The sequence below is a fragment of the Eublepharis macularius genome, chromosome 6 (assembly GCF_028583425.1).
Source record: "Eublepharis macularius isolate TG4126 chromosome 6, MPM_Emac_v1.0, whole genome shotgun sequence".
Classification (NCBI taxonomy): domain Eukaryota; kingdom Metazoa; phylum Chordata; class Lepidosauria; order Squamata; family Eublepharidae; genus Eublepharis; species Eublepharis macularius.
This window is the reverse complement of record NC_072795.1, coordinates 115,159,500-115,183,844: the sequence shown is the minus strand read 5'-3', so window position 1 is coordinate 115,183,844 and position 24,345 is coordinate 115,159,500. Positions and strand designations below refer to the sequence as shown.

The window sequence follows — 24,345 nt, the reverse complement described above, 5'->3', positions numbered from 1 at the left end:
GTGACTTATTGATAATGCAAATAGTTCTGGGGAACCTTTGCAAGCTTATCAGGTTTCCCAATGAAAAGATCAGTTGCAGCAGACAACCCTCCCTTCCACCACTATTGCGAGCCCCCTAAAATACAAAACCAGAAAATCAGAATCATGTTACACTATTTTTAGTGCATTTTTAGCCCATCCCTTCAAGAAGCACAGCAGTTCTCCCTGTCCCTCTTTCCCCCTCACATTAGTCTGAGAGCCCGTGACTGGCCTAAGGTCACCCAGTGAGCTTCCTCTGAAACCGGGTCTCCCGGTTCTAATCGGACACCCTAGCCACTGCACCATTCTGAAATTTACTGTAATAAAAAAAATACCATTCTTCCGTTTTTAGATATATGGACAATTAGGCAACTAAACAAATAAGGCTTGGTTCAAGAGAATGAAGAAGTAATGAAGTGATAGAACCGTGAGGTGGTGGGATGGACTACACCCCTCTGGACCGCATCTTCCATCAAACGTACAAAAAAAACCCTTCATCCCAGTAAAAAAGAAGCACAGCAGGGAGAAAAGTTCTACCTCCTTTTTTGCTTGTTGTTCTGGTTTTCTATTTGCCTGGAGTTTTTAACTGAGGGGAGGATTAAAAATGCAATTATTTGTGAACTCTCAGCAGTGGATTGGTCCATTATACCACAACCTCATTCTCCTGCTTGTGTGAACAAGGCCTTTGTTTAACCTGATGAAATATTTTGCTTTCCTCTCCACATAATCTGCAAGGCCAGGGTTTCCACATGACTGCTTCCATATTTATTCTTGGCAATCTGTCCATACCAGCAAGTGGTAAAACTCAGCATCTGTCACGGCAAAATGTTTCCAGGTTTGGTTGTGGGCTTTTCTAAGAGCTAAATGTAATTGTGTCCGTTTTGCTTCCATTCTAAAAGCTTGTAAAACTACATGATTTCTAAATACCGTATTTAGAACAGCAAATTACATAGGATAACTACTGGAGAGATGTGTGGATTATTTTACATGAAAATATGGAATATCCTATTTGGAAATATTTTTTTCTGCATTTTAATCCCAGTTTCTCACATATGTTCCTGTCAGATCCTGGGAAAATTGTGTTTGTGGCATAAGTTGCCCTGTCATGCTACACTGAAGGCTGAGACAATGAAATCAGATTGTTTCTCAGCCATATTGCCCCTGGCTGTTGCTAAGCTTTCCCCTTCATCCCTTCTGGATACCTTGTCCAGCAATGACCTCTTGCTGTGCAGAGGCCAGACCTTTCTTTTACCCACCGCCCATCACTGACAATTACTGTTAATAATTTAGATGTGACTTTTCTTTCATTCTTTTTTCCTAATTTTGCTTAACTACAAACATTTCCACAGGCATATAAATAAGTATATAGTGCTATGCTCAAAACAGAGTTCTCTCATGATTTTGTTTTACTACTACTTCTGTATTTTTTTAAATAACTTTTATTGATTATAGAAAGGAAACAATAACAATAAACATTAAATAACAAATACATGGAGTAATATAGTGGTTATACAAGATTTCGGGTTACAAAGAAAAACATTTAAAACAATTGTTTAACTGCTTCTGTATTTGATGCTCTTCTAATTAAGGGAGATCTATAATCTCCAAGGCAGAACAGAGTTCCCATCCTTTCTCCTAGCCCTCTATTTTCCCTTGTAAAATGCCCCACAGGCTGCTTTTGATCAACTTTAATAATAGTAACAACAACAGCATTCGATTTATATACAGCCCTTCCGGATGACTTAACACCCACTCAGAGCGGTTTACGAAGTATGACGCTCAGGTGAAAATGGCGCTGACCACACGGCTGGACCAGCGCAGGATGGATGCTCCTCCTCCAGGTGATCCTGCCTCCACCGCGTCCTGCACCCAGTGCCAACCCAGCCTGCCGGTGAGTCGTCAAGCTTCCTTTTATTATTATCCCAACAAAACACCCTGTGATGTGGGTGGGGCTGAGAGAGCTAGAAGCTGTGAGTCTGACCCAAGGTCACCCAGCTGGCTTCAAGTGGAGGAGTGGGGAATCAAACCCGATTCTCCAGATTAGAGTCCCGCAGTCTTAACCACTACACCAAACTGGCTCTCCCAGATGAGGGAGAAAGGGCTTGGAACGATTGGGAGGGGGAATTGGTGAGCATTGGAAGGATGAAATAGACCCTCTTCCTATCAACCAAGGCTGCTTCCCCACAACAACCATCCCCTGCGTTGCTTTCATCCCCACTACAAATGTAAGGGTATAGGTGGTGGCAACGGAGCATCCAGACTGAAGTCTTCTGTGTACTTTCCTCAGACTTTTCCTAGCCACGTATGCACCACAGTGCTTGTGCTACCATGGCGACTCACCAACGTTTTTTGTTCTTTTCTTCATGCATGCACTATAATAGCTCTATTAAAATTTTACATGAGAGGGCACTAGATTGCTATAGCACAATATCAACATACAAATAGTGTCCTCCAGCAGTCTTGCAGGCTTCTCTTCCCCGTTCCTTCCCTGTACCAATGCACTTACTCCACATTTGTAGTGCCTTGGCAAACACAGGCTCAGGAAGACTTGCTTGACAAGGTTATGTGCGCTTTTTGCCTCAGACCATTTGTTTCACATTTTCTATCATAGTATATCTCCTTTCTCTTGCTAGAAGTTCTGTTTCCAGCTCTGAATTATATGTAGACAGAAACAAGGCAGAATACAATTGCGCGGGGAAACTAACTCTTTCAGTATAATTCACCTCACAGAAACAGCCAAAAAGTCAATGATAATCACAGGGTTTATACAGAGCCAAGATTGAGCTCTCTAGAATCTATTTCCAATATAATCTGTGAAGACGAACGTTGAAATATTTGAATAGGTATTCTCCCCAGCTAGCCTATTTTATACATAATGCACTAAATTTGTTAGTATTAGAAGTTTGAAATGTTAACCATTGTGACAGCTGATGCCGTGTCTTTTTGAACAGTGTAGGGTGTTTGGTTGATTAGACTTCATCACGTTTTAAATTTATGAAATAAAGTCTGAACTCCTGTGTTTGTATTAAGCATCCTGCTGTGCCCTCCCCCTCCCCTCCCCCTCTGCACAGTTTTGGAACTTTGCTGCTGCTCTTGTTTCAGAAAGGTTTTAATTGGATGTGAAAGGGTGAACTACTACATCACCAGTACATGGAACTGCATACCCAGCGGCATTGCTCACGTGTAAAAAAAAGCCACAAAAGGAGTTCACTTGTGACCACTGTGTCTTGGCTTCCGTGCCACCAATGCCATGCACCCCTTTGGCCGGTGAATAAATTAATTTATTATTATTATTATTTTGCTGACAAAAACCACTGTAATGTATTAAAACCACTCTTGGCAACTAATTAGCATGGTCAGGTCAACACTGTAATATTTCATGGGGAATAAAGTTTTGTGGCTCAGGAAATGAGGGCTTCTATTCTTGCCACTCTCAGCAGCCAAGGCCTTGTTCTGCACACGGTTGCATGTTTAATTAGCAGTCCTTCTGTAAGTGTCTGCAATTAGCACCACGATGATTAATAAAATAACCTCTTTAAAGCTCCATTTAGCCAGCAGAAATGCAAAATCAGGGATAATTAATTCATCATTAATAAATCATGGCTGATTAACTAATCTGTTGATTATAAACACATTTAGAGCCCAGGCGCCCACCTGAGCTCTGCCTATTTTTTTCTGCACTAAACAGAAATTGAGACAAAGAAAAAAATAAACTATACAAAAATGGTTTTAAGCAAGAAAAAAAGAAATCTGCGTCAAGCAGCAAGTATATTGGTTTAGTCAGGAAGTTTTAGATAGGAAGTGCTTTAAAGAGTTATTAGGTTGATTTTTTTTATTCCCCTGAGAAAGAAAACCACATTGTCTATTGTTAAATCTGGACAGGAGAACAGTAATTGCTTCCTTAACGCAGCTATAGATTTAAGGAGCCCTACAATAATTTCTCACAGGTTAATTATTGCTGGTATTCACCCCCCAAGCCAAGCCTCCTAGCTTGAAGCTAGCTGTCCAAATCTGCGCATAGTAACTACTGTTCTATCCAGTTTTCTCAAGGCTTACCCAAAGCAGTGCCATTGAGGGTAGCCCCATGTACCTCCTTTACTCCATTCAGCCAAAATCGCCCTAAGGCAAGGCCTCACTAGGAATACTGACAGGGTGGTTGAAATCTGTGGAATCTCAAAGGAAGTTTGCAGTTCGGGAGTTCTGCTCAGCACAGCAGTCACCTTAGAAAACCAGGAGGTTGTGGTACTGCCGAGTGCTTTTGCCCAGCTTTGGTTGGTGTGCCACCTGTGCCCATTTCTGGCCCAGTCAGAGCTAGCCACAGTGATCCATAGATATACCCTCCCCTCTGGGCTATTTTGACATGGGAAATGGCTTGGGAAGGGGAAGGCAGGAGCTCTTCCTCCCCCTGTGGTGGCATTCTGACACCATTTGGTCTCTCCTTTATTTTTTAAGAGCCATTCTCCGTAGCTGCTGTATGGCTGCAGGGAACACAGACCCAACTCTTTAAAAACCAGCACATCTAGTTTGACCCTTATTTACATTTAGGTTGGACTACTGCAGTGAGCTCTACTTGGGGCTACCCTTAAAGAGCTTCAGAAGCTGCAGCTAGTGCAGAACACTGCAGCTAGTCTGCAAGCTGGTGCCAGCTATTCGGAGCATGTGACCAGGGGCGGCTCCAGGGTTTTCGGTGATCGCAGCCAGCCGGCTGGCCAGGCACCCCCACCCGCGCGTGCATACCTACCGGCCTGCATGATGATGTCACGTGTGATCGCTGCAGTGGGCGGCTGGGACGGTGCGCGGGTGGCCTCCGAGCTGTCCTGCTCGGTTGCCTGCGCTGCCGCAGACGCCTGCCCACAGCTGCTGCGCCTGGCCAGGGACGTATGCTGGCACCGGTGGCAGTGCGGGATGGGAGGGATAGGAGGCTGCAGTTCTGTGGTGCGCGCTTCCGCCCCCCGCACCTCCTCTGGCGCTCCCTCCGGCACCCCGCGCCTGAGGCCACCACCTACCTGGCCTCAATGGGCGCGCCAGCCCTGCATGTGACCCCAATATTACAGCAATTACACTGGCTACCAATCCGTTCCCAAGCACAATTCAAGGTGTTGGTTTTAGTCTGTACAGCCCTACATGGCTTGGGGCCAGGGTACAAGAAGGACCACCTTCTCCCCGATATTGCTGCCTAGGAATTAAGATCACAGGCCTTCCTGACAGTCCTGCCTGACAGTCCCAGGACTATGCAGCAGCATCCCCAGGGCGGTGTGCTTGGCCCCCTCTCTGCCAATATTCAGGATAACAGCAGAATTTGAGTCCAGCAGCACCTTAGAGACCAACAAGATGTTCAGGGTGTAAGCTTTTGAGAGTCTTAAGTTCCCTTCTTCAGGGAGCTTTGACTCTCAAAAGCTTATATACCCTGAAAATTTTGTTGGTTTTTAGGGTGTTACTGGACTCAAATCCTGCTGTTCTACAGCAGACCAACACAGCTATGTATCTGAAATGATCTTCAGGAGGCAACTGAAGATGGTTTTATTTAGGATGGCTTTTTAATTAACTTTGTTTTTTATGTTTTTTGGCAATCCAAAACTGTATTTTGAAATATTGTTTCATTCATTTTATAACTGCTATTTTATTTAGTAATCTGCCTTGAGTTCCTGAATCGTAGAAAGGCAGATAATAAATGTAATACATAATAAATAATGTTTCAAATACTTTGTATTTTCCATTACAAATTAAGTGAGTGTGTTCTTCTCAGTAAAATACTCATCAGCATCTACATTTCTAGAGCAAAGTGGAAGTTGTACAAGCGGAGAAGAGCTTGTATTCATTTTCTTCAAATAGTCAGAGAACCTTCTAGCACAAAAACTGCTTGCCCACCAATGTCTACTCTTCCGTCATCCCGAAGCAAAATCTTCAACTCTCCTCCACGAGAAGAACATTGAAAGGCTAAAAAAAGAAGGGGGGAAAGAGGAAGGATGGGATGAGATTTCCATCGATAGAATGGGACTATTACGACCCTTTCTTGGGTAGATTTTGCTTTAATCTTTCTCTTACACCCTCTGGGTAGATTGCTGCCACCAAGAATATTATATTCCAAGATATTTTATTTAAATTTCCCCTTTAGTAACGTGCCCAAGCGTCAGGCTCCTTCGTGGTACTATGTGGCCCTGAGGATAGGAATGGGATATAGGAATGACAGATACTCTGGGATATAAAAAACAAAAAACATTTGTTTTTTATAAGAAGCGTATCGGTTTCATATTATTTCTTTGGTATGATGGTTTGAAAGGGTGTTATTGGTTCTTAAAGTTTCCTTTCATCAACTCAGTCGCACAGATCTTCTCTCAGATTTAAAACACAGTTTGCCTGCTTCAGATATCAACCTCTCACTCAAATACACATAGACTTTCTCTCTCAGGCGCACACACAGTTTGCCTGCTAAAACCAGACTCAATATTTTTCTCAGAAATGCTTAAACATGCTAAGGCTGCATACAGCTTGCCTCTCTTGCCCCTGACTGAATCTTTTCTTCCCTTAGTAACTAAAAACTGCATTTACTCCGCCCACACTCTCAGAGCGGGACCACAAGTGACGCCTGACACAGGTTGGACACTAGTCAGCTTCCCTCAAGTTTTGATGGGAAATGTAGGCATCCTGGTCTTGCAGCTTGGCTCTCTGACTGCTGTCCAATGGACTTTTCAACTGTCACTTGTCCAACATTCCGCCAAGCTGCCTACATTTCCCATCAAAACTTGAGGGAAGCTGGCAAGTGTCCAACCTGTGTCAGGCGTCACTTGTGGTCCCGCTCTCAGTCATCAACCAATCATATCACACTCACTCATCCCTCTCTTTCACCCCACACTTCATCTGTACCACACCAAGCATTTAAACACTCACACATTTAAAATCATTACAGGGGCTCTCTCACCACCACCCCTCTTTCTACAGCCCAAATGCCTCCCCTGGGCAGCTTGAGGAGTGAATCTGTAGGGGAAGGATGACATTCAGCAACCGCCCCCCACCCCGGCTCTCTTAGGGGAAATCTACCATTGGCTTGAACCAGTATCTGTGTTTCTTAAGAACACCATAATGATAGTCGATTGCTATATTGAACTGTCATTGCTGAAAAGCAGAGGGGACGAGGGAAAAGCCAGTAGTGGGCCTGTGCAATCGTCAACTAACTGCAACCGTAGACAGAGTTACACACGTCCATTGACTTAACTTTGTTAGGGTGGCACTGTAAATTCCTTAAAATAAACAAGACCCATGAGTAAGAAGGTTATGTTCTAAAAGATACAAGAGTGGGGAACCCCTCACAGCCAAGCTACAAGTGACACCTGACACAGGTTGGACATTTGTCAGCTTCCCTCAAGTTTTGATGGGAAATGTAGGCATCCTGGTCTTTCAGCTGTAATGGAGAGCCAAGGCGTTCCATACTGCCCCCCCCTCCACTTTCCTTCATTTCCTCCACTGTTCCTTGCTCCCCTCCCCCAACCTGATACCATGTCTGTGCCCTCTCACACCTGCTCTGTCTAGCTCTTCCTACCACCCTTTCTGGCTTATTTTTCATTCCCCCTTGGGACTCCTATTCTCTTCCCCTTCCCCATTGCACTGGCAGCCTACCCTTTCCACTACTCACCTCTCCCCACTTCTGCTTCCCCCTCTCCACTCACTCACTCTTTACTCCATAGGGGGGCGGGGGTGCCATTTGGGATGACTTCATCCAAAGTTCTTTTTTTTGCACAAAAATTGCACATGCACAGACATCATTGTTATGATTGGGGGGGGGGGTAGTTCCAAGTTTAGTTTTAAAACTTTTTAAAATCTTTCCACAAAACCTAAGGGCTCCCCCACATTTGCAGAATTCTCTTCATTAACCCAATGTGGTGTCACCATGCAGATTTTTAATCTTCCTGGCTATTAGATGTATGATATTGGCATTGATTTCAATGGTTTTAGAAGAAAAGCCACAGTAATTGAACCCCAAGTACAACGTGGAAGGAAAAGCTGTTTTTAAACTGATTTTTCATCAAATCTAAGAGAAAGAGGTAAACGCCAGTAACTGGAACAGCTTATACAGCACAGTGGCCATGAAGAGGGCAGCAAAGAAATAGGAATACCTAACTTTCTCATTGGGTTGCCAACTCTGGCTTGGGAAATTCCTGGAGATTTGAGAGGGTATCTGGGGAGGATGGAGCTTGGGGCAGGCAGGGAGCTCATGTGATTCTACACAGTCCACTCTCCAAAGCAGCCATTTTCTCCAGGGGAACTGATCTTTGCAGTAAGGAGATCAGCTGTAATTTTGGGAGATCTCCAGGCTCTACCTGGAGGTTGGAAACCACACTTTCTCATGTTTATATTTTTCTCATTTGTTATAGGTGGATTGGAGGGATGGGTAAATGAAGAAGCACTCAAAATCATATTAAGGGACTGGGGGTGTAAATCAGAGAAACATTTGAAATAACTTGGGGGTGTTGTTTTTTTAAAACAGACCTGCATTCTTGGTTGGCCCTTCCAATTAATCAAGAAGATTTTTTTTAAAATCTGCGCTTCAGGCTTCTGTTGATTAGTATCAATATTAATTAACACTAAACGCATTTGTTAAAGTTTGCAGCTTTTTGTAAGTACACTTACCGCACATTTCTTTCTTCTCGAGTTGTTGTGACCAGTAACTGCTTAAAACAGCATGAGCAGATCCTTTGGGGAGGAGGGAGGGAAAGAGGTGGTCATTCTGCTGCGATGAATAATGATTCCTTTTTCAATGTTCAAGAAATTTTGCAAACACAATTTCAGTAATCTTCATAACAATGTATAAGATAAGCCAGTATTATGTCCTCTCATTATGGCAGGCAGAGGGGAGACTAATTTACTGCGGTGCTGGAGGGTGGTTGGGCTGTGGAGCATTTCTGCACGCTGTGTGCGCTGACGCACAATACACCTCTTCCCCCTGTGGAATCCTTATCAGGGAGAACTAAGTCACCCAGTATGAGGGGTAGAGATTAGGTTTTGTGCCCCACCACAGTGTTGCTTCCTTTCTCTGGTACTCAGCAGAGGGTTAAACTGCACGTTGTGCTTTACATGAGTTGCCAACAGGGACTGGCAACCATATTGCAGCTGTGAGTCCCTGGTAGTAATTCCTGTGTGTAAGCACAGCAGGGACCTGGTTTGGATTGGGACCCTGGTGTTCCTGCCCCTCCTCATGCTGTTTTCAGGAACTCAAACAGCCTTAGCCTGCAGGAGGATGTTATTTGCTCCACTGGGAGGCAGCAAGTACAAGAAAATGTACAGGCAAGAGGGGGCCCCATAAAAACTACAAGAGGGGATTCTAGTTGTGCTGGGCTCCCAGTCCCCTCACACCATTGCCTCCAGCAGTCCCAAGCCCAGCATGGATCTTGGGCTCAGCAACCATAGCAGTAGCCTCTTTATGATGTTCCTCTTTCGCCTCCCCTTCCAACAACCTTTCCATTTTTGTCTCCCCCCTCCCAAACACCCTTTCCTGTTTGACTCCCCTCACACTCCTTTTCCTTAACTGCTCCTTTCTGGTGGCTGGGCATGTAGGGACTTGCAACTGTGGCATGTGAACCAGTGGCAACTCAGAGCCACAGCATGTGGTATGAGATGAGACTGGTGGTCCTGCTACCAGACTCACTGGCACAGCTGCCGAGCCTGTGATAGGTTGCTATCACAACAGATTAGCTTATATAATGTATAATGTCAATTAGAGTCCTTTGGCATCTAAAAAGGTTTATTGCGACATGAGCTTTCGTTGAACATTCAATAGATGCCAATGCACATTTGTGCATCAATAGAAGGGTTAGATTTTTAGGTGCCATAGGATTCTTGGAGGACGGTGCAGCCAGAGACTAACCCAGATTTTTTTTTTTACGTAACAAAGCACCAAGCAGGAGTCATTCACCTACACTGAATAAAAATGAGACCAAATTCCTTCATGCATGTACCTGTGACAGGATCTTCTGAAATTCCATTCCAGGGTGCAAAGTAGCGGGAATAAAAGTCGTAGCGTTCAAGTTTTCCACCAACCTTTCCCTTAAGTGTGACTATCAGTCCTTTCACTTTTCCAGTCCTCTCAGCCCGCAAAAGCTCTTGGGTTTTTACTTTTAGTTTCTCCAAATCAGACCTTCAGGTTTAAACATAAGATACATGTTTTCATTTTGTAAGACACTGCATGACTGTGCTGGCAACTCCCTTGATGGGGAAGAGTAAAGAGCTCAGAATCTTGATGAAGTGGCCGTTGGAGAAAACCAGTGTCAGTGTAGAGAGAGTCCCAGGAAAGAACGGATACAAATCACTTATTTTTTTAAAAAACTCATTTACAATATTGTTGCTAATTATCCTATGTGATTAATAAATTTATATTTATAAGCAAATTAAAGGCTGAAAATTACAGCAAGGAAATAAACTGAAATGCAGGGAAACCCTGAAGGGATGACAACATTTGTGATTGAGACTCCAATGTAGGCATATTTTCTATGGAGAAAAACAAATTTCATCATTGAAAATGATAAATATCACGTCAACGAAGAAGGCTGAGTGACCGAGGTTCATCTGTACCCCATTCAGACACAGGATCCCCTCCCCTCCTGAGGACTCAGCACCATAGCCTTTGATGTTCAGATTCAACAATACTTCATCAAGCGGTGGCTTGCTGATTTAAAAAGCAAGAAAGCCATCCACCCGGTGGTTGATGAGAGGAAAATGGAAGCCATGGGATCTAGGGCAGAGGAAGCAGCTGCCATTGAGGTTGGACTAGAAAAACTAAACTTTCCCACCTGCATGGCTGCCATCCAGCCTTTGCTGCAATCTTTCCTAAAACTGCTCGCAAAAGTAGGTTTGGGAAAGATCAAAGAAATGCTGGAGAAAATCCAGGAGGCACCCAAATACATCACAATACTGTGGGGAACCGGGTGGGGGGGACTACATCCCCAAAGCATTGAACCCAGGGAGTATATCCCATGTGGAGAAGGTCTAAGATGGGAGTCCCTGAAGACCCATCAACACTCACCTTTCTTTTCCTGAGCAGATATACTCTTGGTTCTCGCCAAGCATGACCATTTTCCTGTTCATCACATGACAGGACTAGGTTATAGAAGCCCTAATGAACTTGTTGCTTGGCATGAACTTATCTTCTAACAACAAAGAGATAATAATGACTCTTGAGCAGTGCTCTTTTTAAACATATAAGAAGAAACTAAAGAAGAGGAAAGGATACTCTAGCCCCTCACTTAATGCTCAAGAAGCAAAAAATAGCTAAACCAAGTATGAAGTAGAATCCCGTGGTAGAAACATTTCTGCTTCCTGTGGATTATTCAGTGGCATAAACAGAAGACAACGCCAAGCAGAGGAGATGGGGTATATATTATTTACCGCTTAACCATATGAAGACATTTGTCACTAAACTATGTATACCTTTCATAAACATCACTGAGTCGAACAAGGAACTTCTTTGTGTCAGGAGAATAGCGAACATCTTGAACATTCATATCACCTACAGCTACCTGGTTGGGAAAAGAACCCCAATGACTATTCATTCACAACACTTCTGCACAATATAACCTTTTTATTATCTGTTTTGGTAAATGTGACACTCTCAAATAAAGGCCTCTATTGCAAGACAGTAAGAGAACACAGGGGAAAGCACTGTGGACTCAAAAGGCAGGGACAGACGCTTCCACATGGCAGAGGTTTAAAATTGTCATGCTTTTAAAAACATGCTTATCACAATCAAGAGAAAACATTTTAGAAACAAAGAGAGAATCAGATAAATGGCTAAATGCAATTAAGTCCCACCAGAATCACTGGGCTTAAGGATGCTTCCAGTCATTCTAAGGCAAACATGGGTGAGAGGGAGCTAGCAGCCCCAAAACAGAGCATCAAGATGTACTCCGGTCACTGCAGCCATTGTTTATTCTGTAGGTTTAGCAAATGGTTGGGAATGTAGTCCTTCCTGACTCCTTGAAGGAAAAAAAATCCGTAGGGGAGAGGAAATGCTAGTGAATTGTTCCATTGAGACAATACATCTCCCTCTGTTGGAAGATGCATGTGCTCCAGATGCGCAGAAAACTCATGTCATTCCACGGTGAAGATTCGGCGCTGCCCGAGATGATTCAAACAAAGGGGTTTTCCGCAAAGGTTTTTTTCATCAGTTCTGACCCCATACTGCTTAGATTTATCCCGCTTTCCGTACCCATTTTTTTGTCTTTAGTTTTCGCTTCCATTTTTTGTTTTTTTCCCTATTTTTCCTCCCAGTTATTTTGAGTCTACTTTTACCCCAATCTTCTTTCTGGAAGCTGATTTTGAGTTGATTTTTTCCTCATATAAAATGTTTCTTTCAGTTTTGTCTTCAATGATTGAATGTTCATCATCATGGAACCACTCCTCCAGCGCCTTCCTTCCCATCCCCCTCCTGATTCTGTTATCAATCTTTTTTAAATTGTCAATTTCATAGTGATATATTGACCTGCCATTGTAATCATTGGTGCAGCAGGTTCTCTGATTTCCCAGCTTTCCTTTTTAACAAAGTAAGTCTTTAGCCTCTTCCCTTGTGAAGATGTGCCTTTTTCCTTATATCTCCACAAGGGAAGGGGCTTGATACTTACTTTTTTTATATAATGAAAACTGGGGATTCAGAGAACCTACTGCACTTATCATTCCAGTAATCTTTGATGTAAAAGGGAAGAGTCTAATTTCCCAACTGATAACAGAAGGCTAATTGGGTGATAATTACCAGGATCTGGTTAATCTAGGGGAAGATTGGTGCTTATATACTGCCCCACCAAACAGGATTTATCTTGAATAGATCAACTGAAACCTGATCCAAGCCAGAGGCCTTAATGGAAGGCATTGGTGAATCTTAATAAATGCATCATTCTCCACTACCAGAGTCCAGTTAGGGAGATCCTTGGGTAATATATTCTCTACTGCAATATTACAGGAGGAAGTGTATCGTCCACCAAGCAGCAGAAATACGCAAAGGTAAATTAGATCACAAATTCATAGCAATAGCAACAGTTTTCTGAAAGTTTGATAAATCATTGTTGTTAAACGACTTAATCAGAAGATGCCATCTCTTATACTTTTCTTCCCTCTTTTTCTCCTGAATCAGTTGTTTGTATCTTTTTTAAACTCAAGTAATTATCCTAAGGTATTTAGGGAATTATCTCTTTTCAACTCCCAGTGCAGTTGCTGTATCCTTTTTTTCATGGTTTTACGTTCAGAATCAAACAATTTATTTCTTCTCATTGACTCAGCTATATCCATATACTTAAATGGACGTAGGTAAAAAGGCTCAAATAGTATAAAAAGGCCCTATAACAACTCAACAAAAGACTTGACCATATAAGATCTTGAAAGTTCATCCCTGATAAAAACGAATTTCTGTTGAATACAACACGCAGCTGATATTTTCTTCTATTTGATGAGACCAATAAGAACAGCAAATTTTGTTATCCTGTTGGAGCAGTTGTTCTTGTTCACTAACTGGGAGGTGATCTTTAATAGTAGCATTATAGAAAGTAAGTAAAGAGTCCAGTAGCACCTTTAAGACTAACCAACTTTATTGTAGCATAAGCTTTCCAAGAACCACAGCTCTCTTCGTCAGATGCTACTGGACTCTACTATTTTGCCACTACAGACTAACATGGCTAACTCCTCTGGATTATAGAAAGAGAGACAGGTAAATGATCAGCATCCATAAAATTTTGAATAGCTAAGCTTCTTATCAAATATAAGAACTCAAAAACTACCAAAAATAATCAATGACTCATCCCCCTAGAATCAAAAAAGTAAAGTAGTCCCTTTGACCAATATCCATACATCCATTCAATGTAATAAGTCCCCTTGATAAAGAAAACTCAAGACGCCAATCTGCTATGACATATGGAAAGGAAATTTTGTGTGCATGAAGCAAATATTTGGCCCAGAGGTTTATGCCTAACTTGGTAAGGGCTCAGGCTGGACAGTTGTAAGAATAATGCAAAATTACCTTAACAAATTCTTCCACTTCCTGAAAATCCTGGTGAGGAAAAAAACATAAATAATGAACACACTGTTTCTCTTCTTTGGGAGAAAAGTTGAGAACTGATTAATGTACCATTTAAATCTAACCTGTGGGTAGGCCAAGTAAAGGGGCAGGTCCAGAATAATGCGGTCTCCTGCCTGTCTGGCATTCAATTTTCCACTCAGAGTAATGAAAGTGAGCACTGAATTCATGTTTTCTGTTTTGAAAATCAGAAATATGTATCTGTAATTTAAGATAAAAGCACTTACAATGTCAAATTTATAGCTATATTTTCATTACTCTTTTTGTGAAATAACACAGCAGCTGATGCCAGGGTAGCATGACCACAGAGAGGGACCTCATTTGTTGGTGTGAACCACCTTAATCCAAAACAAGAACCTAAAGACGAGGGGGGGAAAAAAGATAATTAGTCTTGGATATAATCAATGGCTCAGTTGAAATGGTTTAATTAAACTCACTATTGTTAGTGCAATAGTTTGAATGCAGGACACTTCACTTAGTATGTTAAATTAGGTTACATCACACCAGGATCTGAGGCAAGAAACTGGTAATATTATTGCTGCTGCACTGGTTAACATTATTTATTGTCCGCCTTTCTCCCTGAGTCTTGAGGCAGATTACACAGTGCAATATAAATATGATAATCAGCTGGAATATCCAATAGACAAGGCAATAGGGTTGGATATCTGACAACAGGTAGAAGTCTGAAAACAGAGCTGAAAACCAAGCATAAGCATATTTAAACATGTTAGTTTTTAACTATGGTATTGTATGATGTGTGAATGAGATGTTATGGTTTAATCAATATTTTTACTATGGTTAGTTTGTGAAACCAGGGCCGATTCCAGATGGCCAGAAATTGCGGTTTTTCTGCGGAAATAATCGCTTACCGGCCACGCGTTCACTTTCATCTCCATCCGCTTTGTCTTGCAGCGTGCCGTGCCGTCCCGCTTCCGGATGTTCGCACGGCCAACTGAGGTACCCAGGATTGGTTGTTTCCTCCCTGTCACAGTTGATGTCGGGGGCCTTCATTGGTTCGCATTTCGTTTTTTTAAAAAAATTTTTTACGTGTTTTGCGCAAATGCGCAAATGTGCAAGTATGCGAATATGCAACATTGACTTTTGTGCGCTTTTGTACGTTTGTGCATTTGTGCACATTTGCGCAGTTCGATGTGCGCAAATGTGCGACTGTGCAAATGGCGCCCGGTTTTTTTTTTAAAAAATAAGGGAATATTGTTGCCAGCTGGCCAGCAAAGGAAGGAGGGAAAGGGGAGGGCATCTCCGCGGCGACGAAGCGCCCAGAAGTGTGCAAACCCGCAATACCGCATTCACACCGTCCGCTTATAGAGCGCAACTGAGCACCATGGACCGCAGGTAAGCCGGGATGGGAAATTGCGGGTTTTTACGAGTGAGGTCGCTGAAAAAGCGAAAGCACTCGCTCTACTTGTGCCCGTCTGGAATCGGCCCAGGATTCAGTTCACAGATCATCATCCAAATCCTGGGTTGCCTTGACAAATACTGATTTAACTTCCTTCTGTGTGTTACCAAGGCAGGCATCATCAGAGAACATGCCAGGATTAAACTGTGATTAGTTAGTTTAATTAAACTATGGTGTCATGTTACATCTGAATTGGGCCTCTGTATGTTGAATCCTGGTTTCACAAACTAACCCTCAGAAAATATGTATCACTGGTGTGTCCATGTTTGAAAAAGTACAAGAAAAGTCTTATTTGCTTCTTCTCCAGAGTATCTCCTCCTCAAAGCAAACAGCAATTCCTGGCTTTAATTTGCTTCCCTACAGCAGCGATTCGGTAGAACAAGGAAGCATCATCTTTGTGTCTGCAGGGAACACCTATCATGGGAGGATGCGTAAATTGCAGATTCCCAACATTTTCCCAATGCCAGTACTTCATGGCAGCCATTTTGTGATTGGCTCTGGCCCTCGTGGCAGCCGTTTTGTGATGATGCCCACACTTGTTATCAAAATTCTAGAAGTGCTCATAGGCTTAATGAGATCAGAGTAGGGTTTCCAGATCCCTTCAGTCTCCCGGCGGGAGATTGGGATGCTGGCTCTTACCTCCCCTCCTTCCCTGTAGGTTCTTCTCGTGCATGCGCACAGCATGCACACTTCCGGCTGGCATGATGATGTCACTTCTGGGAATTTGGCCCCAAATGGGCCTGCTGTGGGGCACGGGGCGGTGCATGCCCCCTCGCTGGCCAGGTAAGTGGGGCGGGGGGAGGTGGGAGCAGGGGATCCCCTGCCCCGGCCTAGATCTAGGCTATACTACTAGGCTATACTACTAGGCTCCTGATCTAGGCTATACTATTACTTCCTTTCATTGGCATGCTAGTCCAACAGAACATTACAGCATAAAGGAAAAGCCAGTCCCACTATTACCCATGCTGAAGCAGATGTCTTGGCGGCAAATTTGTACCACCACTGAACAATAATTTTTCTTCCAGAGGATGCCATATGAATGAGAGAAGTAAGGCTAGGGTTAGCATCTTCCAGGTGGAGGTGGAGTGCTCCCATAATTACAACTGGTCTCTAGACTACAGTGATCAGCTCCACTGGAGGAAATGGTAACTTCAGAGGGTGGAGAAATAGAAAAGGAAATCCTAGAGTGATGTCACATCTCTGTCGATCTCCCTTCCCAAACACTACCTTCCCCAAGCAACATATTTTTTAAAAATGAAAGCTATGCTTCTCAGGATGTTGGATTCTATATCTAATATCAAAATGTGTCCATATGGAACATGCACATGAATGCATGCTCACTCACTCACTCTCTCTCCTCTGGCCAGGGTCTTGCAAGGAAGTTTTGCTGTCAGATTTCTGGCCTGAGTCTGCAGGGAGGAGGTGTGCTGCCAGCCTTGCACTTGGTCTCCTCTGCGCCATCCCTGCCTGCGCCCTTTGCTGCTACCATTCCCTCGGTATGGAAGGAGATCTGGAGGGGCTATGGGCCCTGGTTTGTTTTCTGCCTGGCAGGGCCCCATTGTTGGTCCTCAGAGACAGGTGGCAAGGACTCGCTTGCAGGTTCTGGTGGTGTGGTCTCTAGAGCTTCTGGGGCATGGCTGGCTAGGGTCTTGCTCGCAGGTTCTGGCGGAAGAGTCTCGGGCGTGGGGTCAACTGCTGCTTCTGCAGTACCAGGCTCATCCTGACACTGCTGAGCCCTCCAGGTCCAAGTCACTGGCCTGGTCAGAGGGCTGGTCAGAGGAAGTCGTGACACATACCATTCAAAATGACATAATACATAAGGCTGAGATCAATTATGATGCTAATGGGTCTTGTTCCATCAAAACGCACACAGGATTGCAGACTTCATTTCTTCAAGTTGTATGAAGGTATAAAATAAAGAACAATTTCTATATAGCTGAAATAGAGTTGCCAACTCCAGACTGGGAAATTCCTGGCAATTTAGAGGTAAATCCTGGGGAAAGGGTTTAGGGGAGGGGAGGGACCTCAGTGGGGTACAATGCCAGAGTCTACCTCCAAAGCAGTCATTTTCTCCAGCTGAACTGATCTCTGTAGTCTGGAGCTCTCCAAGCCCTACCTGGAGGTTAGCAACCCTATATTTCCAAAGTTTCTATTAATTATGAACCAGTTTAAATCTCGTGAGGATATGCCCTAAGAACTCAGTGTCTTACCTGGTCTGCTGAAATGCCATCCTTCTTCAAAACCAATAAAAAGATAATATAATCAACTTTCTACTGAAACCATTAGTAAAACCAGGGCTTTTTTTCTGGGAAAAGAGGTGGTGGAACTCAGTGGGTTGCCCTCGGAAAAAATGGTCATATGTGACCATTTTCAAGAGGTTCTGGAACTCTGTTCCACCGTGTCCCTGCTGGAAAAAAGCCCTGAGTAAAACTATACAATGCAGCTAGAAGGGCCTTACTTTTGGTGAAATCATCAGCTGGATGCAATTTTCTGATGAATGCTGTTTCTGAGAGGTTCATTTCTGTTGCGATTTTTTGATGCCAACCTTCTTCCAGTTCCTAAAAGAATATTCAAGTAGACCCTAATAAACTGATGTTTCTTTTATAGCAAAGATGGAAAGCTTCATGTCTACAAATATTTCCTAACAAACATGGTCTGACAAACAAAGTGCCCATCACGAGTCACAAGGCTAACGTTGGTTTCTGGTTCCGGGTTCCTTAAGAATAAGCATCTAAAGCTTGCAGAATTCTTTTCAACGGAATAGTATTTGTATCCCCCAAATCATACATGGTCCCTCCCCTTCAAGACACCTAGTGCTGTGCCCTGAGGATGGAATTTCTGCCTTCTATATGTAAAAGACCATGGTGGATCATAGGAATTTTAGTTTAAAAAATGTAGAAGACTAGTTAACTTACTCAAGGAAAAGCAAGTCATCCCAAGCAAAAAAACAAACTCCACACAAAGCCATTGAAAGGTATACGTTTAAATACTGCCACCATGTGGTAGATTTTAAAAGGAACAATCTTTGATCGGTCTCTTATTCCTCATTCTGGTGGTATCATTAATCAATCATTTTATAGATGAATGAACCAGTGCTGGTTTAACAGAGGTGAGGAGGTGTAACTGCGGGACTGATACAAAACATGTGATTGAGGCGTCCCATTTTTCTTTGGTGCGTTCATATGCATGGGATTCCATGGAAACTTATCCATTAGCATAAAGGCTTCCCAGAAAGACAGCTTTTCTTGTGCTACAGGTCTGCTCCCACAATACAGAGACAGTAGCAATGACCACGTACTAGCCTTGCTAACAGTCACAATGTATTTACTAATACAATACATAAACTCAATACACAGTAAAATACACGTACAGTGAATAATTATCAATACAATAAACAATACAATTAATTCTACACTTCACATATGGAAAACCATTCATACAATTGCTAAAGATTATATGAAATGGGTCACATGAGGATCTAGATAACCCATCAGAGGACCAGACCTTTGTTTTTGGATTCCGCATGACAAGTATATACAACAAGGATTGACGTTGTTTTATTGGACATTCTCACTTACTAATTGGACTTTTGCTATCCAGGACCTGTGGAATAGAAATATGCTGTGTTGTTACTATGCACTTGCACTTTAATAGTTATATGTGCAATGAATTCATGTAGCAATTGGTAGCACCAGCACTTTATTATCTTGAGGTACCTGCATTTTAGCAATTGTATGAATGGTTTTCCACATGTGAAGTGTAGAATTAATTGTATTGTTTATTGTAGCAAGGCTAATACGTGGTCATTGCTGCTATACTCACAATACAGAGAGGCAGGGGACTGCTGAACGGGCATCCTTTCATACTGTGTATAGCCACAGAGAAGTCCTGTCCAAAACCACTAACTGAAGACTTCCCTAGAATGCATCCCAGAATCCTCTGCAACAAACAGGGGTTTCTTGGCAGACAAACAAATGTGGAAAAGTTTCCTTGACAGCAAGATACTTGAAAAAAATACTGGGCTAAATAAACAGCACAGCTCTATGTACCTATACAAACTGTGATTTTTGAAAAAATGAGTTGTTATGACACAAAATCTTATGTAGAAATTCTTAAGTGCCACTGGACTTTTGTTTTATTTTCTAATGATTAAGAAATCCCACTTAAATAAACAGAAATAACATCAGCCATGCACATCAAAGGTTAGTACTTGTTAGGATAAAGACAAATTTCAAAAACTTACATCTTCAAGAAGACAAACAGCTGCAGGATTGCCACAAAATGGTTGATGTGTAAATGCATCAACGGTGAAAATAGAGAGCTGCATTTTCCCTCCTTTATGTTGATCAAGGTTGATTTTAAAATGCCCTTCTGTGAAATGCAGACTCTGTCCCAACTGTTCCACAAAGTCCGAGTTAATATTAAACCAAATGTTAAGAAAGTCCAGATAGTCTTATCTACAGCCTCTTAACCATTTTCTTATATGTCATATTATGGTTATAATTTTACAAAGATTTGTGTCCTGTGTTTTAATGATATTTCTTACCTTTAAATGTTAATAAATAATAACACAAATTAATATATGGTATTCATTATATTAATTGTGATAATTTTCAAGAGTTTTTTCCCCATTTTCACATCAATGTAGAAATATAGCAGTTACATAACATTTAGACCAAGGATCTCCAACCTTGTCTTTAATGAGAACCAGGGCTTTTTTTCTGGAAAAAGAGGTGATGGAACTCAGTGAGTTGCCCTCAGAGAAAATGGCCACATGGCTGGTGGCCCCACCCCGATCTCCAGACAGAGGGGAGTTTAGATTGCCCTCCACACCGCCGAGCGGCACGGAGGGCACTCTAAACTCCCCTCTGTCTGGAGATCAGGGGGCGGGGCCACCAGCCATGCGACCATTTTCAAGAGGTTCCGGAACTCTGTTCCCCGGCGTTCCCCCTGAAAAAAAGCCCTGATGAGAACTACTCTTGAGCTCCCCTCCTGACATGTTACCAAGTTTTGTTGTGGCCTAGAAACGACATGGAGTAGGACAAAGCCATCAGCTATGTGGGACAAAGGAAAGTTCTGCGGAATGTAAGCTTTGCAAGATCTGTTATGATGTTTTCCTACATCTTCCAGGAGATGCACGAACTACAGTGCAGCTATCAGTGAGCTATTGGTAAGTCACAAACTATTTGTTGGAGACCACTGATAGGGTTGCCAAGTGTCCCATTTTCACCCGGACACCTGGCGGGATGGGATTGATGAGAAGTGGAGGAAGGGAAAGCTGAGGAAGAGTAGGGAGCGGCAGCAATGGAGGGAGAGTTCCGATTCAGAAAGAGCTATGGTGGCAGAGTAGGGTTGCCAGCCTCCAGGTAGTGGCTGGAGATCTCCCGGAATTACAACTGGTCTCCAGGCCACAAAGATCAGTTCACCTGGAGAAAATGGCTACTTTGGGGGGTGGACTCTATGGAATTATGCCATGCCAAAGTCCTTTCCCTCCCCAAACCCCACTTTCTCCAGGTTTCTCCCACCAGATCTCCAGGAATGTCCCAACTGGGAGCTGACAACCCTATGGCAGAGGGAGAGCCCACTGATGTGCCTTCATTTTGCCAGAGCAGAGGAGGAAGCAAGCAGAGGAAGTGCTGAGGTGCCATTACCCTCTGCCTCTCCCCACCCCGGTATGAAGGGATGGCCGGGCTGGAGCCCGGGCAAGGTAGAGGCAGGCCTGAGAAGGAAGGAAGGAGGCTGCCAGCTGGGGCAGTGAGGGGAACCACTCGGGATGGCAGCGCAGTGATGTCACTTTCAGAAGTGATGCCATCATGCTAGGCCCAGAAGATCAATCCTCGGATGAGTACTACCTCCACCCTCCCCAGGGCCCAGTATTTCCCCAGAGCCCATCTGGCAACCCTAAGATCAAGGCCATAGATATTTTAAATTTTAAACATTAGAAGGCAATTATTTCAAAGTACATGGTTGTGTTTAAGATTGTATTTTGGAAGTCACATGCATTTAAGTCTCTTGATCTCAAATAGAACTTACACTCAAGGTATGTATATTTAGGTTTAGGGCCTGCATAAGGTTTACTTTGTTGCTAGCTCTAAGTATAACAACATGTAACACACAATTCTAATATTTGTTTTAAAATCACAAGTAAAATACTTGGTCGCCTAGGCCTTCTTTGACTGACATTTTCTAGGGTGGTGCACAAGCAGGCTTTGTGACATTGTGTAAATGTACAGAAGTTTGTCCTTCCCTTGTGAAAAATGATTTGTATAGACAGCTGTGACATGTCCATTCAAGCATTATGTGCAGTACTTGGCAACAGGACTTGCACTCAGTTTGCAAACAGAATGGCTATTTACTTACTCTTTAATGTTATTTAAGCTCCTTTACAGATCATCCAATTTTTTGGGACTGATATGAGTTATGGTTTGTTTTCTGAAGTGAGACAGTATCTCAGTGGGATAGAGTGACAGTTTTCTTTTGCTCTGGTGTCTATAACACACCTGGATACCAAAAGTGTGGCTTTTTTCCTGGTTCCCACATGCTACTAATTAAACTTTTGTTCAGTTTGGCACCAGACTTAATAGTCTTCCAGGCAAAAGCGTATATTTGCAGGACCTAATCTAATACTGGGTACACTTCAGTGCCAATGGACAGCTTTTATGGCATAGTGGCCAAGAGCTGGGAAGACCCTAGTTCAGATCAGTCCAGCCAAAAAAATTTCCATACATGGCCTTAAGCAAGAGAGTATTCTCTAGTCTCATCAGCAGTACTAATCCTCCTGGGTACCTTATGGAGTTATTGTGAGGATTATTGACATAATATATATGAAGAGCTTTGAACACTTAAAATATAATGTGAACAATTATTGGTTTTATTGAGAGAAAGAAAGAAACGCAAGCAGTGCATTTACTATAACTTTTAGCATTATTGTGTATGCTGAGGCTCTTATTCAACAGTGCTTCTTGTGATTAAGATCACAAGAAGCAGGACTTTTTTTCTGGGAAAAGAGGTGGTGGAACTCAGTGGGTTGCCCTCAGAGAAAATGGTCACATGGCTGGTGGCCCCGCCCCCTGATCTCCAGACAGAGGGGAGTTGAGATTGCTCTCCACACAGCTGGAGTGATGCAGAGGGCAATCTAAACTCCCCTCTGTCTGGAGATCAGGGGGCGGGGCCACCAGCCATGTGACCATTTTCAAGAGGTTCCGGAACTCCATTCCACCGCGTTCCTGCTGAAAAAAAGCCCTGACAAGAAGCAAAATTAAAACCTGGTTCTATGGGTCTTCCAAATAAATGTGCTTAGAACTGGAAACAAAGCTCCTTAGTATTGCAGTGCAACATCAGTGCTTTTCATTTAACACATCTCCACACAGAAACACCTCAAGATCCGTCTCCAATTCAAAAGTGAAAATGTAGAAAGCGGCCTGCTCTCCTTGCAAGCAAAGGTATTTTATGCATCACGCTGCTTGTAAACCTTCCACACAGAGTGTAAAGAGTACAGGGCTGACTTACTCTGGCACTGTGCGGCTTGTAGAGTTCCAGAGTGTTGAGTATGTCTATGGTCCCCGGAAGGATGCGGGGGGGGGGGGGCGGAATAATTTTTATTTATGTATTTATTTCATTTATGTCATTTATAGTCTGCCTTTCTCACTGAGACTCAAGGCGGATTACGCAGTATGAGATTAGTACAATCAGAATCAAGTACATTTCAATACAGTATTCAAGGTCATTTCCATAAACAATGCCATAGGGTAAATAGATACAAGTTTAAAAGACATAGTATTAGCAAGAATAACAACATTCGATTTATATACTGCCCTTCAGGATGACTTAACACCCACTCAGAGTGGTTTACAAAGTATGTTATTATTATCCCCACAACAAAACACCCTGTGAGGTGGGTGGGGCTGAGAGAGCTAGAAGCTGTGACTGACCCAAGGTCACCCAGCTGGCTTCAAGTGGAGGAGTGGGGAATCAAAGCCGGTTCTCCAGATTAGAGTCCTGCGCTCTTAACCACTACACCAAACTGGCTCTCAGAGTAGAGAAAAATACTCTACAGAGTAGGAAAAAATACTGAAGCAGAACATAATTAATTCTAGGACTAACATTAGACAACATGCTGCACTGGTGGTACATAAGAGTACATATTTAAAGCAACAGATAATATATACGGTAATATAGTGATGTCGTCTATGGTCCCTAACTCATTAGCGAAGCAACTGAGACCCCATCCCTACAGCCCTCCCATTTGAGTAAAAAGCCTTTTTGAATAGTTCGGATTTGCATTGTTTATGGAAAACCAGGAGAGTGGGAGTTCTTCTGACTTCCTCAGGCAGGTCATTCCACAGGGTAGGGGCCACCACAGAGAAAGCCCATGTATGGGGTGCTGCTGACTTCACCCGTGCGCAGCCTGGCACCTGCAGGAGATCCTGTTCAGATGAGCTAAAATGCCATGGAGGAACATAGGGAGGGAGGTGGTCCCGTAAGTAGGCCAGACCAAAACTGGGAAGAACTTTGTACGTAATAACTAATACCTTGAACTGAGCACAGTAACTGACGGGTAGCCAGTGGAGCAACTGTAGGATGGGAGTGATGTTCATGTTCCTGCTCACTCCTGATAACAGTCGAGCTGCAGCATTTTGCACTAATTGGAGCCTCCTAATTAACTTAGATGGGAGACTTATGTATAGAGCATTACAATAGTCAAGCCTTGATGTCACCAAAGCATGGATCCAAGAGTCAGCCGTTTCAAGATAAGAAGCCATCTTCCAGGCTAGAGTGAGGTTGTAGAAAGCATTTTTTGCCGATACCTTAACTTGTTTTTCTAGTAATAATGCTGTATCCAGTATAACCCCTAGGCTAT

The 24,345-nt window shown here is 43.0% G+C and overlaps 1 protein-coding gene across 2 annotated transcripts; it reads right to left on the bottom strand.

Annotated features, from left to right (window-relative positions):
* Positions 1-5,706: 5,706 nt before the first annotated feature.
* Positions 5,707-19,862, bottom strand: PBLD (phenazine biosynthesis like protein domain containing). Of its 2 annotated transcripts, XM_054982386.1 has the most exons (9): positions 19,729-19,862; positions 17,944-18,043; positions 14,327-14,425; positions 14,134-14,243; positions 14,012-14,041; positions 11,437-11,525; positions 9,969-10,147; positions 8,644-8,706; positions 5,707-5,955 (listed from the first exon to the last, which is right to left on the bottom strand). In XM_054982386.1, the coding sequence occupies exons 1-9, from the start codon at positions 19,810-19,812 to the stop codon at positions 5,843-5,845; spliced, it is 867 nt and encodes a 288-aa protein (XP_054838361.1). In that variant the 5' UTR covers positions 19,813-19,862; the 3' UTR covers positions 5,707-5,842. The 2 variants fall into 2 exon arrangements, with proteins under 2 accessions (XP_054838361.1, XP_054838362.1); XM_054982387.1 differs by lacking the exon at positions 14,327-14,425.
* Between the last annotated feature and the right edge of the window lie 4,483 nt (positions 19,863-24,345).

Coding starts and splice junctions, on each gene's coding strand:
- PBLD (XM_054982386.1), bottom strand. CDS start 19,812: ATGCAGCTCTCTATTTTCACCGTTGATGCATTTACACATCAACCATTT. Junction 18,044..19,728: donor CTGTTTGTCTTCTTGAAGAT/GTAAGTTTTTGA, acceptor ATATTCTTTTAG/GAACTGGAAGAAGGTTGGCA. Junction 5,956..8,643: donor CGAGAAGAAAGAAATGTGCG/GTAAGTGTACTT, acceptor TTCTTTTTTTAG/CCTTTCAATGTTCTTCTCGT.